At 33.9% G+C, this 18,934-nt stretch overlaps 1 protein-coding gene across 1 annotated transcript; it reads left to right on the forward strand.

The window, feature by feature from the left end:
- LOC109330598 (long chain acyl-CoA synthetase 4-like) lies at positions 2,219–17,296 on the forward strand. Its single transcript, XM_019564841.1, has 19 exons — positions 2,219–2,517; positions 3,287–3,350; positions 3,459–3,548; positions 4,047–4,103; positions 4,302–4,350; positions 4,916–4,992; positions 10,773–10,812; positions 10,897–10,991; positions 11,107–11,274; positions 11,508–11,618; positions 11,949–12,036; positions 12,131–12,197; positions 12,743–12,818; positions 12,906–13,023; positions 13,661–13,906; positions 14,539–14,678; positions 15,008–15,193; positions 15,751–15,870; positions 17,064–17,296. Exons 1-19 carry the CDS (start codon positions 2,366–2,368, stop codon positions 17,109–17,111), a joined length of 1,992 nt encoding a protein of 663 aa, XP_019420386.1. The 5' UTR covers positions 2,219–2,365; the 3' UTR covers positions 17,112–17,296.

Consider the following 18,934-nt stretch of genomic DNA (forward strand, 5'->3'; position numbering starts at 1 on the left):
TGCAATAACCATCATGAAGCAAACATGTAATTATATAAACACATTTTAGGATAAGTTAGCTTCATCTAAAATGCCTAGTTCTCTTCTAATTTTGTAAAACGATTCTTTTACTAAAAGCTTAGTAAATATATGTGTGAATTGTTCATGAGTATCAACAAACTCTAAAAACACATTTTTTCTTTTATACGGTTCTTTAGGAAGTGATGTCTTATATCTATGTGTTTGGTTCGAGAATGTATAATTGGATTTGTGTGAGGTTTATAGCACCAGTGTTATCCCACTTCAAAGGAATACACCTTAAGTCTAAACCATAATCATGTAACTTTTGTTTGAGCCACAACACTTGGGCACATCAACTATCTACTGTTATCCTCATCCTATCATCTTCCTCATCCTCATCCTCGTCCTATACTCATCCTCATCCTCATCATATCCTCATCCTCATCCTATCCTCACCCTCTACTCATCCTCTTCCTCATCCTATCCTCGTCCTCATCCTCATCCTATCCTCTGCCTTCGTAGTACTTAAAGCAACACATGAATGTTTCTTACATGACCACATACTAAGGCATATCCCAAGATGTGAAAAATACCACTAGTACTATTCTTTTCAGTTATGCAACCAACAAAATCTAAATTCGAATAACTAACCAAGTCACATACACTTCCCTTTGGATACCAAATCCAACGCTTGTTCTTTTTAAATATTTCATGATTCTTTTTACACAACAAGATGCAACTCTTTATGTTTTGATTGATATCATACACGTAGGCAAATACTACACATAATATAAATACAACAAGCAAGAAGATAAAGAAGGGAACCAATCTCGATACTTGGTTATATCAATGCATTATTAAACTCATAAGTATCAACACATGTATTTGATCATATAGAAGTAGCGATGACTTTGCATTAGTCTATCTCAAATCTTTTCAGAAATTCCTTATAATATTTGGATTGATTAACAAAGATGTCATTCTTCATTTGTTTGACCTGATGTCATCTCAAATCTTATAGTATTTCTTGAAAACATAACTTTATCTATTTCTTGTATAAAACAATGTGCACAAATTTGAAATCTATATATGAAATATGCAATACTGTTATAATTTATTTACAAATACATTATAGTAGATGATATAGAAGTCAAAACTAATCCTCAATTAGTAACATCGAGTTTGAAAGGAACCACAATAATATTATTTATATGACACTGTGCTTAAACAATTTTGGATCCTCAAAGAATTAATAATGAATATTTGTTCAAAACATTGTGGTGGCTAACTTAAATGTTTACATTTTAATTTTGTTGGAAATGCAAGTTTTTTTATATGTTATTATTATTTGATAGGAAGTGAGAAAATGAATATTTGTGATGTCGTAGGCAGAAAAAATGTAAAGGAGGTGTCAGTGTTCAAAGAAGGAAATATTATATCAATATGAAATGTTGGACAACATAATATCATTTAAAATAATGTTTTTTGTGAAACCATATTGGAGGATACATATGAAAACTCCCAACTCCAACTTGCTTGCCTTGTGGAGGGTACATATGGCTAAAAAAACCATCACTAACCCCAATGAGCTATTTTACAAACTTTGAATTTATCCCTCTTCCTTTTTTATAAATAAAAAATCATCCTGCATGTGTATGCTACATTAAAATTATCATTCAAGGAAGATCAGTCTATAACCAACGCTCCCTCTTGCAAATCAATTTTTCAAATGCCTTTTTAATGCTGCTTACTTTTTTTTCATTTGTTTTTTCCTCTACAAGATAAATACTTGTAGTTATAATTATATTTGCCACGGTTAATATAATATCATCAATAAATTGCTACAGTAACTAAATCAAATAGTTCATTTTCAAAGTTTTTTTCTTCAGAAAATAATGTTTATAATTACTAATAATTATTTTTTAATTTGTACTATACTAATTGTTTTGGATTTCATAAATATTCTATATTTAAAATTAAAAATTAGTTTGGAATTACTAAAAAATAGAAACTATGTTTGAATAAGAATGCATCGTCCAATGTGTTGTTTATAAATTTTAGTAATAAAGAATAGAGATTAAATTTGAATACGAAAATTAAAATTTTAAATAAGAAAAGAATTATTGACCAATGATTCCGGAGAAAAAATGTGCACTGATCTAAAATTGTTGACTAATGAAACCGTTTCTCACGTAAACAGGTTACGTTGCCATATACAACTCAGAAGAGAAGAGCCACAACAGAATAGAATACAAGCTCTTCATTCCAAACACTTAATATTTCTCATTATCTCATTGAGTAAGAAGGGATAGAGATATTTGGAAGATTTTTTTGGTGTGTGAAGAGAAAGATATCTGTTTGATCAATGGCTCAAGAAAGACTAATCGTTGAGATTGAGAAAGGAAAGGAGGCTAGTGAAGGGAGGCCATCAATGGGTCCTGTCTATCGTAGCATTTTTGCTAGTGATGCATTACCTCCTCCTGTTGAAGGTCTTGATAGCTGTTGGGACATTTTTCGGTATATGTTTTCATCTGAATGACTCAAATGACAATATTGATTATTAGGAGAAAAATTAATATGGACTATTAGATCCTATTTTAACATCAAAATTATAAGATATATGCACATGACTTATATGATCACCCATGAATAATTTTTAATTCTAACCATACATGTATTGTAATGTATTATAAGACCTAGGTTTATTTATTATTCTCACTGTTTTTAAACGAGAATTGTTATCATTTGAGTCACTCCTTATATATATATATCTTTGCTATGTTATAATTCATAATGATTTCAAAAAAATTAACATAGAAAGAGTACATATATTGAAATTCAAACTAATGTGGTAGTTAGGTAAAATCTTCTTTAGACAACAATTACATACATATATTAAAATTATAAAATGTTTGAGGATGACCCTCAATACAATGATAATATTGTGTCTTATGACTTAGGTCATAGGAAAACAACCTCTTTACTTATAATGATGGTAATGTTATATACATTTTATCTTCTCAACATCCCAATAAGTAGAAGCCTTTTTAATAGAATGAGTGATGGGTGATAGGATATATTATATAAAATTAACATATAAACATAAATTTGGAATTAAAATGGAAAGCAATGTTTTATAAACTAGCATAAGTGGTTATCAACATGCATGCTAAAATATTATGTTTAACATTGTGGTATTGTTATCTCAATTGATATAAAAATGGTAAGGATAAGTGAAAAACTGGAGAATAGTTAAGAGTATCTGACTGATTTTGTGCTATTGCAGAATTGCTGTTGAGAAATATCCAACAAATGGAATGCTTGGTATCCGAGAAAATGTTGATGGGAATGTATACTCTCTTTTCTTACTTTCACTTATTTTGTTTGTCATTTTGCAAATATTTTCCTGCAAAAATTTGTGTCACCACTTTTGAATTTTATTGTCTGATTCTATGTAGCCTGGCAAGTACAAGTGGCAAACTTATAAAGAAGCATACGACTTGGTTCTCAAACTTGGAACTTCAATCCGCAGTTGTGGTTATGGGGAAGTAAGCACCATGTGCCTGTCAAGTCCTGTAGTGTATCAAAATTTTATTTGAGATAGTTAGTATTTTAAATTATATTCAGCAGTCACAATTATGGCCATAATATTATGGTTTAGGAACTTTTAACAATGACATCACCACCACAATTATGGCCCACAATTTACGTAATTACTATAAACACAACGTAGCCAACTACCACAATTTAAAGCACACAATATTTTTATATCTATTTACATCAATTCGTTTCCTTATTTTTTTGAAGTAACCAATATCCCTATTTTGATGTACATAAATCATTTGCCATGCCCATTTTACTGGGAAATGAAACCATGTTATGCTTTTACTTGTTTTCATGCTTTTGACTTCTTTAATATGTGACTCCAATTCTTGGATTCTCAGTACATAATGAAGCATAGTTAAATATTATTTATTTCATATAATTATCATTTCTTGCAGTTTTGTATTTAATTTAAGCTTAGCTTCTGTATTGCTGATTTTCAGGGAGTAAAATGTGGTATTTATGGTGCCAACTGCCCAGAGTGGATTATAAGTATGCAGGTACAAGGCATTTTAAGATTGAAACCTTGTCTTATTGATTGAATATCTGCTTTGTACAGAAAGATTGATTTCTATTACTGTGCTGTGAGATGATGTTGTGGACATCCTTGGCCACCACCTAGGGGTGGCAATTTTTAATGTTGTTAAACTAGTTTCTATCCTATCAATATTTTCTGACATATTGCAACATATTTGCAGGCCTGCAATGCTCATGGACTTTACTGTGTTCCTTTATATGATACCTTAGGTTTGTGCACAACTTCTTTAGCATATGTCTACATAATGTTCATGACTTTGTTTTAAATTGCGGTTGTAATTGCTGTCATTATGATGTAAATTCTGGCCACTATGATTATGGATTATTTTTTGATTAAAAAAATATTTTTGAATTTAATGTAGTCCGATGCAATCCAATTGCAGTTTGATGTGGTCCAATTGCGGTCTGATGCGGCCACATCATTGTGAATCAATGTCACACTGCAATTATGGTGTGATATGGTTGCAGTGATCACTATAACTACAGCACTGTGACTAGATCACATGATGGGGTCTGCAATTTAAATCATTGGCTAATAATTTGACTCGACAACACAACTGAAATTTGTTTTCCAATTAGTACATGGTACATCCTGTTGTGAATAAGGAAAAATCATCATCTCAAAAACATAAACCAATTACTAGTACAATGAAATTTGTTTCTTGGGTTACTTTTATCACTGAAAAGATTATTTGCCCTCCTAATATTTTGATATTTATTTTTCATATTTTAATTATCATTTTTTTTAACTCTCATGTATATTTATATGACTTAGGTGCCGGAGCTGTGGAGTTTATCATATGCCATTCTGAGGTCTCAATTGCATTTGTAGAAGAAAAGAAAATACCTGAGGTTTGTCTATTGAAATTATCTATTACCTTTTATCCGTAAAAAAAAAAGCTCTTCTGAAGCACATATACTGTTAGGAACTAGATTTAGAGATAGAAAAGATAGAATGTAAGAGATGAAAGAATGATTCAAGATCAGAATGATCTTGAATGTTTTGAATTTTTCTTGAAGAATCTAGAATTGCAATTGCATTACACCAATTATGATTTCTAGAATTTTCCCCTAGGTGGTAACTGATTCCTAATCAGTTATAACCTCCTTCCTTACTTCCCAGAAGATATCTTCTAATTACATCATAGTTTCTATTTATAGAAACTCTCTCCTCTAACCAACTCTCAACCGAAAACAGAAACAAAGAAAACAGAAAAACTATCATTCTTTTCTTTTATTTCTTCTTACATACACATGTTTAATAGGAAGCTTACTCCTATTCCTATCAATACCCCCCCTAAAAGACCCACCTTGTCCTCAAGGGGAAAAGATGGAAACTTCTCTTGTAACAATGCAGCTTCTTCCCAAGAGTTGTTGCAAGATGATAGATTGGCCCACTTGATTAAAACTTCCACCTGCCCCTGTTCAACTTCCAGTTCATATTCTTCATTCAACAATGGAGGAAGTGGTTGAGGTTGTTGACTTGGTTTGAGAGCCTTCTTGAGAAGAGATACATGAAAAACTGGATGTATCCTTGCCTGGCTAGGGAGATCCAGTTTGTATGCTACCTCTCCAACCCTGTTTAGTATCTTGTAAGGTCCATAGTACCTAGCAGCTAACTTGGCAAAAGGTCTTGAAGCTAAGGAATTGAGTTTATAAGGTTGTATTTTTAAATAAACCCAATCCCCCTCCTCAAATACCACTTGCCTTCTATGCTTGTCAACCTGTTTCTTCATCTAGTCTTGAGCCTTAGAAAAGTTATGTTTGACTTCTCCCAGTATGAGATCTCTTTGCTGCAACAATTGATTAACATCTTCTACCTTAGATGGAAATTCCCCTGCTTTGATCAACAGGGGAGGATCTCTTCCATAGAGAGCCTTAAAAGGAGTCATACCAGTGGAGCTATGATAAGTAGAATTGTACCAAAACTCAGCCCAAGATAACCACCTTGTCCACTATTTAGGTCTAGGCCCTACAAAGCATCTCAAATATCCTTCCAAGCATCTGTTAACCACTTCTGTTTGCTCATCAGTTTGAGGGTGATAAGAGGTGCTAAGCTTCAAATTAGTGCCTGCTAGTCTAAACAATTCTCTCCAAAAACTGCTCACGAAGATAGGATCTCTATCAGAGACTATGAAAGAAGGGAACCCATGTAACTTCACCACCTCAGTCACAAAAACTAGAGCTACTTCCTTGGCAGTAAAAGGATGACCCAGGGCATAAAAGTGAGCATACTTGGTAAATCTATCAACTACTACCAAGATGGTATCCCTCCCTTGCATTCTAGGTAGACCCCCAATGAAATCTAGAGAAACATAAGCCCAAACCTGTGTAGGTAGAGGTAACGGTTACAACAAGCCTCCAGGGGTGAGGGTAGAGTGTTTATTTCTTTGGCATACATCACACCCTTCCACATAATTCTTTATATTCTTCTTCATTCCAATCAAGAACACACAACTAGCTATTCTTTTATAGGTTCTAAAAAAACCCGAATGACCTCCCATAGGGGTTTCATGACACTCCTTTAGAATCAAAGCCAATCTGTTGGACCCTTGTGGAAGAACCAATCTGCCTTTATTCAACAATAACCCCCCTTGAACTCAAACCCTGCATGAGACCCTGGTGCAACAACCAAGTCTTGTATGACTTGTTTCCATTTGGGGTCTTGATTCACCCCTTGAGTCCAATCTTTTATCTCCTCCACAGAAACTAGAGAAATAGCAGCATACATTCCCTTCCTAGATAGCATCAGCAACAATGTTATCCTTCCTAGGTTTGTAATGAATTTCAAAATCCATACCTATGAGCTTGACTGCTCATTTAAATTGCTCCTTTGTAAACAGTCTCTGATCAGTGAGGAATTTCAGGCTCCTCTGATCAGTTTTCACCACAAAATGTCTCCCAAGTAGGTAATACCTCCATTTTTGCACAGCTTGCACCAAAGCCATCAATTCTCTCTCATAAACAGATCTTTGTTGAGACCTCAAAGACAACCCCGTACTCCAAAAAGCTAGAGGCCTCCCTTCCTGCATTAGGATAGCTCCCAACCCTTGGCTAGAGGCATCTGTTTCTACCACAAACTGTTTAGAAAAATCAGGAACTTCCAAAAGGGGAAGGTTCTGCATTGCCAACTTTAACATCTCAAAGGCTTTTGTGGTTTGTTTAGTCCAACAGTAGTTGTCCCTTTTCAGCAAATCAGTGAGGGGTTTGGCTATCTTGTCATAATTCTGGACAAATCTTCTATAGTATCCAGTTAGTCCAAGAAAGCCCCTTAACCCCTTAAGATCCTTAGGTATAGGCCAAGAGCTCATCGCCTCAATCTTTGTTGCATCTGCTTCCACCCCCTTACTTGAGATCATATGGCCTAAGTACTTGAATTTTTCTTGGGCAAATGTACACTTCTTCTTGTTTGCCTTGAGAGAATGTCTTTGCATCACTTCCAACACTATTTGCAGATGCTCAAGATGAGTTGGAATGTCCATGTTGTACACTAAGATATCATCAAAAAAGACTAGAACAAACCTTCTTAAAAAAGGCTTAAGGACCTCATTCATCAAGGCCTGAAAGGTGGAGGGGACATTTGTAAGACCAAAAGGCATTACCACAAACTCATAGTGCCCCTCATGTGTCCTGAAAGTAGTTTTTTCCATGTCTTCTTCTCTCATTCTGATCTGGTGGTAGCCTGATTTCAGATCCAGCTTAGAGAACACACTAGCTCCTTCTAACTCATCCAATAACTCCTCAATGATGGGAATAGGGAACTTATTGGGAATAGTTATCTTGTTAAGGGCCCTATAATCAACACAAAACCTCCACCCTCCATCTTTCTTCCTTACTAAAATGATAGGACTTGAGTATGGACTGATACTGGGCCTTATCACTCCAGTCTGCAACATCTCCACAACCAATCTATCAATCTCAGTTTTTTTTATAATGAGGGTATTTGTAAGGTCTTAAATTGGGGATATTTGAACCCTCCTTGAGGTGGATAGCATGGTCATGTCTTCTTTTTGGTGGTAGCTCTTGAGGATCATCAAACACTTTATCAAATCTTCCCAATACATCAACAACTTCTGTTGGAACCCTCTGGACAAAAGTGGAATCAGCCTCTGTTCCTCTACAATGTAGCATCAACCCTTCTCCTTCTTCTTTCAAAACTTGCACGAAGGCTCCCAAGGAAAGTTGTGTTTTGGTTAAAGCAGGATCCCTTTTGATGGTGTACTTCAACCCATTCTTCCTTAGTTTCAACTCTAGCTTGCCAAAATCTTCCTTGACCTTACCCAGACTAGCCAACCACTCGAGGCCCAAAACCACATCTACCCCCTGTAAAGCAAACAGGTACAGGTTCTACTGGATATCCAACCCATGTACTACCAGTGTCAATTGGTCACACCTTCCCTTGCAATGGATTTTGTGCCCATCCCCCACTTCTACCACATATTTAGGGGTGGCTTGCACCTTGAGCTTCCACCTTTCCACCAGATCAGTAGCTATAAAGTTGTGTGATGCTCCACAATCTATTAATACCACCACCTCCTTACCCTCTAAAACCCTAGTCACCTTCCAAGAGTGTGTAGAAGTTAACCTAGCCATAGCCCAAAGGGATAACTGTAGGGAATTAAGGTTAGCCACTCTAGATCCTTCAGTGTTTGACTCTTCCTCCTCCTCATCCTCCTCTAACAAGATCATCCTCATTTGTCTATTTTTACACCTATGCTCTCTACTAAAAGGCTCATCACACCTAAAGCACAACCCCTTTTCTCTCTTCTCCCTCAACTCAGACCCTGTAAGATGTTTAAAGCCTCTTCCCCTAGTATTGTTACTAGACCCTGCACTGCTCATAGCTACTGAATTACTGCTCCCTACTGCCTGACCCCTCTTCTTATCTCCCCAATTTTTGGACTCCACTGTCACTGACTTGCTAGGAAAGGTATTCCTAGAAAAATGAGTAGGTCTAGGGTTCACCCTCTTCTGTACTATTAGATTTTTGTCCTCTATCATAAGGGATTTTTTAATTACCTCAGATAGAGAAGGATGACCATATAGTCTGATCTCTACTTTGATTTCTTTCTTGAATCCATTTAAGAAAATGCCCTTCACAAAATCTGGATCAATCTCCTTAAGTGCTCCCACATATTTTTCAAACTCCTCTACATACCCCTCCACAGAACCTTCTTGTTTTAAAGCTAACAGTTTCTCAAATGGATTATGCAACATTGATGGTTGAAACCGTCTAATAACTGCCACCTTAAACCCTTCCCAAGTTGCTTGAGGATTGCACCTACTCCATCAATGATACCAGTTGAGGGCCCTCCCTTCCATGGCCACCATAGTGGCTTGCATCTTTTCTTCATCAACTAAATCCTTCAGCATGAAATACCTTTCAAGTCTCTGTGTCCATCCGAAAGCATCATCCCCTAAAAAAATGGGAATCTCTAGCTTTCTCCACCTTTCCCTTCCTCGATTATCCCTCACTTCCCGCTCCTCCCCAAATTTGCTTTCTTCATCCCATGAATTAGGAACCCTAGCTTTTGTGGTGAGTTGAGCTAAGGTTTCTTCTAACCTCTTCATCCTCACCTCGTTTAATTCTATGCGAATGCGTTGTTCTTCCCTTTCCTTTCTCATTGCTTCACGTTCTAGAACCGAATCATCTGCATTTCTTGCCATGCCTCTTGTAGATACCATGCGCGAATTCCCTTCTCAGAAGCGTGCAATCAGGGCACCGAGATGGTGCTCTGATACCAGTGTTAGGAACTGGATTTAGAGATAGAATGTAAGAGATGAAAGATTGATTCAAGATCAGAATGATCTTGAATGTTCTGAATTTTTATTGAAGAATCTAGAATTGCAATTGCATTACACCAATTGTGATTTCTAGAATTTTCCCCCTAGGTGGTAACTGATTCCTAATCAGTTATAACCTCCTTCCTTACTTCCCAAAATATATCTTCTAATTACATCATAGTTTCTATTTATAGAAACTCTCTCCTCTAACCAACTCTCAACCGAAAACAAAAACAAAGAAAATAAAAAAACTATCATTCTTTTCTTTTATTTCTTCTTACATACACATGTTTAATAGGAAGCTTACTCCTATTCCTATCATATACCATGAACACCCTCACATGTCGATGTCGGACACGTATCCGACACACGGATACGTTCAGATTTGTGAAGGATATATATCTCTAGAGTATCCAAAAATTAAAAAATATAAATAAATAAATAAAACAAAGATGAAGACCTGTATTTGATACGTTTTCAACAACAACAAAATAGGACAAGATATGATACGTTTTCAACAAAAAAAATAGGACAAGATATGATACGTTTTATCAATTTTATGAATTATTCTATTATATTTTATAGTTTTGGTACTTGAAATTTTGGACGAAAATAATTTACAGTTTCCATTATATTTTCTACTTTAAATATTTTGATTTACACTTATAATTTTATTATATTTTATGTATTTTTTACTATTTTATACACGTATACCCAAACGTATCATATATATTAGAAAAAAATACATGTCGAAATATCGGATATATATCATATTCGACACATGTGTCTGCATTCGTACTTGATAGACAATCACTAATATAAATATATTTGTGTATGAAACTTTTCAGCTATTCAAGACATTTCCAAATGCAGCAAAGTATCTAAAGAGTAAGTTTCGTTGATTCTCTCTATTCCTTTCCTAAAATGTGTATCTATTTGACAGTAGCAATTACCTTTATTTCTTATGTGTAGCACTTGTGAGCTTTGGAAATGTTACTTCTGAGCAAAAACAAGAGCATGAAAAGTTTGGGGTCACAATATATTCATGGAATGAATTTTTACAATTGGTGGGTTATTCATTTCATGTATACTACTCTTCTAGTAGTATCTGTAAAATTTGACATTAAAGATACTCATTCTATGGTTGCGCACTCGTAATTCGAGTTTAAATGTCTCGCACAGGGTGATAATCAAAGTTTCGATCTTCCCGTGAAAAAGAAAAGTGACATCTGTACAATAATGTATACAAGTGGAACTACTGGTGATCCTAAGGGAGTGATGATATCCAATGAGAGTATTATTACACTCTTATCTGGGATCAAGAATGTGCTGGAGAATTGCAATGAAAAGGTAAATAGTTTTCTTTTACAGCTCCTCAATATTACTTGGAACTTGATAGCTGCAAGTTATAAGTACAACAGGGTACACAACAGAGGATTCCTAAATGTTAATTTCTTTTTATTTATGTTATGGATATTGGTTTCATAATTTGAATGTTTCTAGAAATATCAGTTTTAGGATAATGAATGTTTAACTTTCCTATCTATGCTTCCCTAGTCTCACTCCTTATTCTTGCTTTGCAGTTGCATGAAAAAGATGTGTACATATCATACCTTCCTCTTGCACATATCTTTGACAGGATTGTTGAGGAGGCAATGATATGGCATGGTGCCTCAATAGGTTTCTGGCGTGGGGTAAGTATATGTTTTAAATCTTTCATACTAAATAAAGTTATGATGTGTATATTGAACTATGGATTTGATTTTATGATTTTTATCCCATAAAATAAAGTCAAAATTTGATTTTTTTTTTTATAAGAATAATGCTACTTATACAGCCTTATACAACATCATCCCATGTCTGCAGTTTTCAGCATCTGATTAGTATTAGTCTCTCACCTCATTTTCTATACACATATATTTTGACTCTCATGAAGGCGTGGTTGTGAGAACTATGCACATGGGTAATGTGCAACAAGTTTTTTCTTGTTAATAGTAAAGCAACCATTTATGCAATGGCTGCAGGATGTCAGATTGTTACTTGAAGACATTGCAGAGCTAAAACCAACTATTTTCGTCGCTGTTCCTCGTGTGCTTGATAGAGTGTACACAGGTAAACTTTTGTTCGCAGTTTAGTGATCTTTCTTAACAGTTTTTCCTCACAAAATGTCATGTATTAAGAATCTCAATCTCCATCTGGTACACAGGTTTGAACCAAAAGATTTCTTCAGGAGGCTTTGTAAAACATACTATGTTCAGTTTTGCCTACTCATAGTAAGTAATATTTTTTTGGAAAACAATCCTCTTCAATACTGGAGAGGAAAGTTGTGGTTGTTCGAGTTGTATTGAAGGATAAAAGGGTCATATAATTACTTTTAATGATAAAAGTGCCAACCAGTTCTGTTTTTGTATGTTGTTTTGTATGTCATTAGTTGTCTTCTTTGCCAAATCATAACAAACTCTGTCAGGGGTTCTCTAAATATGAAAGTTTCACTAGAGCCCAACTCTTCTCCATTACTGTACAGTCCCGTTCTAGATTATAAGGAAAAATGGGATTCCTGATTTAATTTATTAAAAAGTAAGTTAGAATCAGGACCGTTAGATTTTTATTTTTACCGCATATTACAATCCTAACGTGGCAAAGGACTCTCGAGTAATGGAGAGGATCCAAATTAGTTTCACTCAGACGGTACAACTGTTCCTATGCCAAATCACACAAAAATTCTTAGTGTTATTATTATTGTTGTCATGATTGAAATTGTTTGTCCTTGGTAGGCACTGCAATATCTAATAATGTTAATCATGACAATTGGGTGCAGCAAGTTGCAAAACTTGAGGAAAGGGAAAAACCATGGAGAAGCAGCTCCATTATTTGACAAAATTGTATTTAATAAGGTGCTGTTATTTTACAAATTCTAATAACCCTCCATCTAAACTGTAACAAAATTCATGTCCTAATAGTATTTTTGCAACTTTGATCAGGTAAAGCAAGCTTTAGGGGGCCATGTACGTATTATTTTGTCTGGAGCAGCACCTCTATCTAAACATGTTGAAGGTTTCCTGCGGGTGGTAACTTGTTCTCATATCCTACAAGGATATGGTATGCTCTTGATAATAAATATAAACAATCTCATACATACCATGTCATCATTTTGTTTCTTGCATAAAAAATTATTACAAGAAATTCAGAGAGTAAAGGTTTGTTTTGAGTTGGTTTTTAGAGGGGGGGAAATGGATATGAAGGACTTGAGAGTTATCTCACACGTGTATTTCATAACTCTGAAGTTTTTTTTCATTCCCTCAAATAACCAATTCGTAAACATAACTTAAGAGATGTCCATACTTAACTTTGGACTCCAACATATTTACAATGACTGTGGATTGACAACTAGGAGTCTCAATAGCCTCATCCTAATTAATTCTAAAAAATCAGATTGTGAACATAATATGCAAGTTAACTAATGTGATCTCTCTCTTATTGTGTGCAAGTATCATAAGATTCCCCCTTACTTGACATGGATAATAATATGACACTCCAAATTATCTATTCACATTCTCTACTAATCAATTATAACTTCAGTTTGTTATTATGTATAATATGATTGAGAATAAAGAGTATGAATAAAAAAAATTACAATCTTAACAGTCTCTCCCAGTATATTTGCATGTAAAGTATTGATGTATTAGATTTGCATATATTTGGATTTCATGAATGACCTTTTGTTAAAATGAAATAGGTCTAACTGAAACATGTGCGGGAACCTTTGTCTCATTGCCAAACCATAACGACATGCTTGGTACTGTGGGCCCTCCTGTGCCATATGTGGATGTGTGTCTGGAATCTGTTCCTGAAATGGGATATGATGCCCTTGCAAGCACGCCAAGAGGAGAAATCTGTGTTCGGGGAAAACCTGTATTTTCAGGATACTACAAACGTGAAGACCTCACAAAAGAGGTTATGATAGATGGATGGTTCCATACAGGTTTGCTTATACTGCCAACTCACTCAGAGTTTTAAATTGTGTTTATTGTAACTGTGATTGCAACCGTTGCAGTGTGAATTATTTTGTCAGTAGAAACTATTTTTGAAATCGATGTAGTCCGATACATTTATGTTGTTGTCTGATGTGACCTAAATGCAATCTGATGCAACTATATTATTATGATTGGACATCACATGACAATATTTGTGATTGCATTACGTGATACGTTTTGAAATTTAAACCATAATGTCAAACTTTTTGTGAATGTAAATTTGTTTTTGAATTTGATGCTGATACGATGTTATTCAATATGGTAACATCATTGTCAGGATGAAACATAGTGGTAGGGGTGATGCAGTTGTGATAGCCACCTTAACTGCAATATTGCAACCCCATCACCTCCATAATGTGAAACCTTTCTTTCGGTAAACTATCTACCGAATCCCTGCAATTAGTACTTACATTTTTGTCTTTAAGACCTAACTTTAATAATCCCTATATCCAAATAACTAAGTTAAACGAGTAAATTGAAAGTGGAGACTGATTGGAAGGAGTTTGTAATTTATTCCTCTTTTATATTAGTTGCATGCTCCAGCTTGGTTACATTTTATTTATGACTGATCTTTAAACAGGGGATATTGGAGAGTGGCAACCTAATGGAGCCATGCAAATTATTGACCGGAAGAAGAATATATTTAAGCTTTCCCAAGGAGAATATGTCGCTGTTGAAAACCTGGAAAATATTTATGGTCAAGTTCCTATTATTGAATCGGTATGCCCTGCAAACCCTTTTAATGATTTTAAAGCCTTTATCTTGTAAAGAATTTGTTTTCCCAGTTGGAAAAAATACTAGTATATTAATATTTATTGTGGGTGAGATTCGAATCCATAATTTCCTTCACCTTATTCCTTAAATTCTTAAACTCTTCACACTGACCATCAGATACTAATGTTAGCTTGATTGGACATCGCTGCTTTCTGTTTGAACAATTAAATGCTATAACATCCATATATAGGAGTGGTTTCAAAAGATTTTTCCACGGCTGATAATGTTCTGTGACATGTTTGTATTAACTTTTGTCCTCCACTCCTCTATTTCAGATATGGGTCTATGGAAACAGTTTTGAGTCCTTCCTTGTTGCTGTTGTTAACCCCAGAAAGCAAGCACTTGAACAATGGGCACATGAAAATGATATTAAATCCGATGACTTCGATTCTCTTTGTGAAGATTCTAGGACAAATCGTTACATAATTGATGAGCTCACAAAGATTGGGAGAGGAAAAAAGGTCCTAAGCAGTTTCATTTTCTTCATATCATCCTGATTAGTTATATTGTACAATATAAAGTATATATTTAACTTGATGAATTTGATAATTTCTCATAAAATCCAACCAACAAGGTGTTGGACTAATGGTGAAAATCTTGCTTGATCCCTAAGATGACCAAAAGATTAGAGATTTGATTTCTGAGAGCGACACTTATTTGAAAGGGGCAGTCATGTACCTTGAAAGTGATTGGTTTCTTAGTAGTACAAAAAAAAAGTAAAATTGGATAGTTTCCATAAAAAAATATTATTATTAACATGCAGTAAGCTTTTCAAACAGAAGAAATATTTTCAATCTGATTACATGTTTAAAAAAAAATAGATTTGTCATGAAAATCCATATGATTGCTTATACATGAGTATTTAGATATGAACCAAAATTTACTTTTTATAAGAAGTGATTGAGTGGTAGAATATGTATTATACTGATGTCAATTGATCCTTATCCTCTGTGTTTGTAAGTATAAATATGAACATTACTCGAAGTTGTATCTGATCCTGAATTTTTCTTTTTGGCAGTTGAAAGGTTTTGAGCTTATAAAAGCCATTCATCTTGATCCAGCTCCATTCGACATGGAACGTGACCTTATCACTCCAACATATAAGAAGAAAAGGCCCCAGTTGCTTAAATACTACCAGGTACAAATTGTCAAACCCTGTAGGTTCCTTTTTGCTTCATATGAATAGAAACAAGTGATTAGTGAAAAATAAATGTATGCACTAATTTTATAAATTGTCCTTAGATCATTCACCATTTGTGTTTTAACATCATTGACTCTTATAGAAATATATATAAGTAAATGGTGAATAATGTACAAAGTGTATATACTTTTTTATAGTATTAGTACATAAATATCTGCACTTACTTCATAATGAAAACACTAACACAATATCTAGCTATATATATTTTGCCGGTGTTAGCATTACATGTCAATATTACATATCAACCGTCAAATTATTGAAAATGGGGAAGGGTAAGTTCTAACAAAATAGTCTTTTAAATTGGGGTTACTAAGATTATGACCTCTCGATAGCACAGATATGTTGAACACCCTTATGTTCAGATTTGTAAAGGATATGTATTCTAAAGTATTCAAAAATTAAAAAAATTAAAATAAAAAATAAATATGAAGGTATGTATCTGATATGTTTTCAAGAAAAAAAAATTAGGATAAGATATGATACGTTTTAAATTTTATGAATTATTCTATTATATTTTCTAGTTTTTATATTTAGAATTTTGGAGGACAATGATTTACAATTTCCATTATATTTTCTACTTTTGATATTTTGATTTACACTTATAATTTTTCATATTTTATGCATTTTTTCCTATTTTATATACGTATCCCTGAACGTATTGTATCCTATATTTTAGAAAAATGGGTATCGATGTATCCGACACACATATCTGTATCCGTGCTTCATAGATTGTGACTGTTGCGATATAGATTACAGCCTTTGCAGTATGAAATACTTTGTAATTAAAAAATTATTTTTGAAATTGATGTGGCTCAATGCAGTTGCGTTGCTGCTTGATACGGTCCAATGCAGTTGCATTGCGGCTCCAGCATTATGAATCAGTATCACACTGCGATTGCAATATAATTTGCATTGATCATCATAACCATAATATTGAGTCACATCACGATCTCCACACTTTTGAATCACCGAACATAACCATGTTCCATGTGTGATATGACTTTTGCAAGGTAAAAAATTGAATTAGAAAAATGCTACTGACAAACTTGTGCACCATTTTAATGTATGAGTTTCAGAATCAAGACCTTTACCTTATTATTTCTGTACTGACTACAATATTTGTTTTGCAGAGTACCATTGACAACATGTACAAGACCATAAACAAATCCAGTGCTTGAGACATGCTTTTTGAGATAGCTTAACAGAGATAAAGTATTTTCTGGATGAGAATGTGCTTGCCTTTTCCTCAGTTGTTTCCTTTTAAGTGTCAGTGTAGATGTATATTCACAGTGACCATATAATATGGTCTGCAGTGGATAGCTACAAAACCGTAGAAGGTAATAAAACTTGAATATAGATTTTTTGTCTGCCTTATACGTTTTTTCGTATTAATGAAAATCTAATATATATTAATTAAAAAATTTAAATATTTACTGTTGTTGCTATTTTTATTTCATTATTATTATTATTAGAAAACAACATGAGATAGACTCTAAGACACATGTATTTTCATAAAACTTTACTAAAGATGGTAAATTTATGTTTTTAACAATATTAAGTTATTACCCTATCATTGTAACATTAACTAATATTTGGAGCAGAAATGCAATATAGAAATTTTCCATTTGGTCCTTTAGATACATCTCATGTTTGCCGGCGGTGTAAAGTCTCTATTGGGGTTTTATGGGTTCTGCAATTTGTGAGAAGGCGTAAAAATATCAACCACTTCCTAGCCAGGGATATTTTAAGCACCTTTCATGTTCATGTTAGATATCAGTAATAGAATCTACCTAGAAGGGGATTGAATAGGTGTTGCGGTTCCTAAATATCGTTATTCGCACCAAAACCCTATTCTGGAAAATCATTCAATTAATCAATTAAAGGATTGTCTTAATCGATTAAATCGCACTTAACAGACAGTTGTTGAATGACTCGATTATACAATCACTCACAGATTATACAAAAATGATATAACAGATATATTTGAACATAAATGATCTTTATATGGCAGAGTTACTATATTCAAATTATCAGCTACAATAGGCAATTAAAAACAACTTAAAACAGTAAAGAGATAAGGTAAGAAATAGCATTCAACAAGGTTTTTATACTGGTTCTTTTTGCGGTCCACTGCAAAACTACATTCACTCCCCTTCCAATTAAGACCTTGAACGCTACCTTTTTGAATTCTCAAAACCCCTACCTTGGTTTGACCTTACCTATCGCCTAGGAAAACCTTTCCTACGATCCAGCCCCAACTAAGAGTATGTTCTAAGCTCAAGACCTCCAAGTCTTGGTGAAGACCCTGTGTATCTCGTTGATGGTACGACACCAAGAGACGACTTTTCTTGTTACAAAAATACAACAAAAACAGAGTAACGTGAAGCACAAAATAGCTCAAATATTACAATTAAGAACAAGTTATAAACCCTATACAAATCTCACAAATTATTATGAATATGTATAAGATCAGAATCATGAAGAACATGTAATTTATACCCTAAGAAATTTCCAAAAGAAATGAAAGAATCATGCAAGATAAGATAGAATGATGAACACATTTAATCACATGCAATGAATGATATTTTAATCCCTAAGCATGATACTATCACTCACTATTTTCACATGCAATTCTCTATGCCTATATGACATACAATGAGCACGAAAATATGCAACTTAGCAATTCTAAAAATGAATGTTTGAAGCATGGTGTAAAAACACAGTTTATATAGAAAAGATGTTTTATGCCCAGTTAATCGATTACATTCTCTGTAAAAATACAGTTTATATAGAATAATTGAATTCTGTTTTTCATTTATCTATTGAAACTGATTCAAATTGTTTTCACGTTAATCGATTAAAGCCTTACTTAATCGATTAACTGACATATTTTCAGTTAAGATATTGAATAGTAAACTACGTATATGTTATGCTTATCAACTATACATGTTTTACCATTATGTTATGCCTAAAATGCATAAATAACCTTCTCCTTATCTTC

Source organism: Lupinus angustifolius, chromosome LG17, assembly GCF_001865875.1.
Source record: "Lupinus angustifolius cultivar Tanjil chromosome LG17, LupAngTanjil_v1.0, whole genome shotgun sequence".
In the NCBI taxonomy this organism is placed as follows: domain Eukaryota; kingdom Viridiplantae; phylum Streptophyta; class Magnoliopsida; order Fabales; family Fabaceae; genus Lupinus; species Lupinus angustifolius.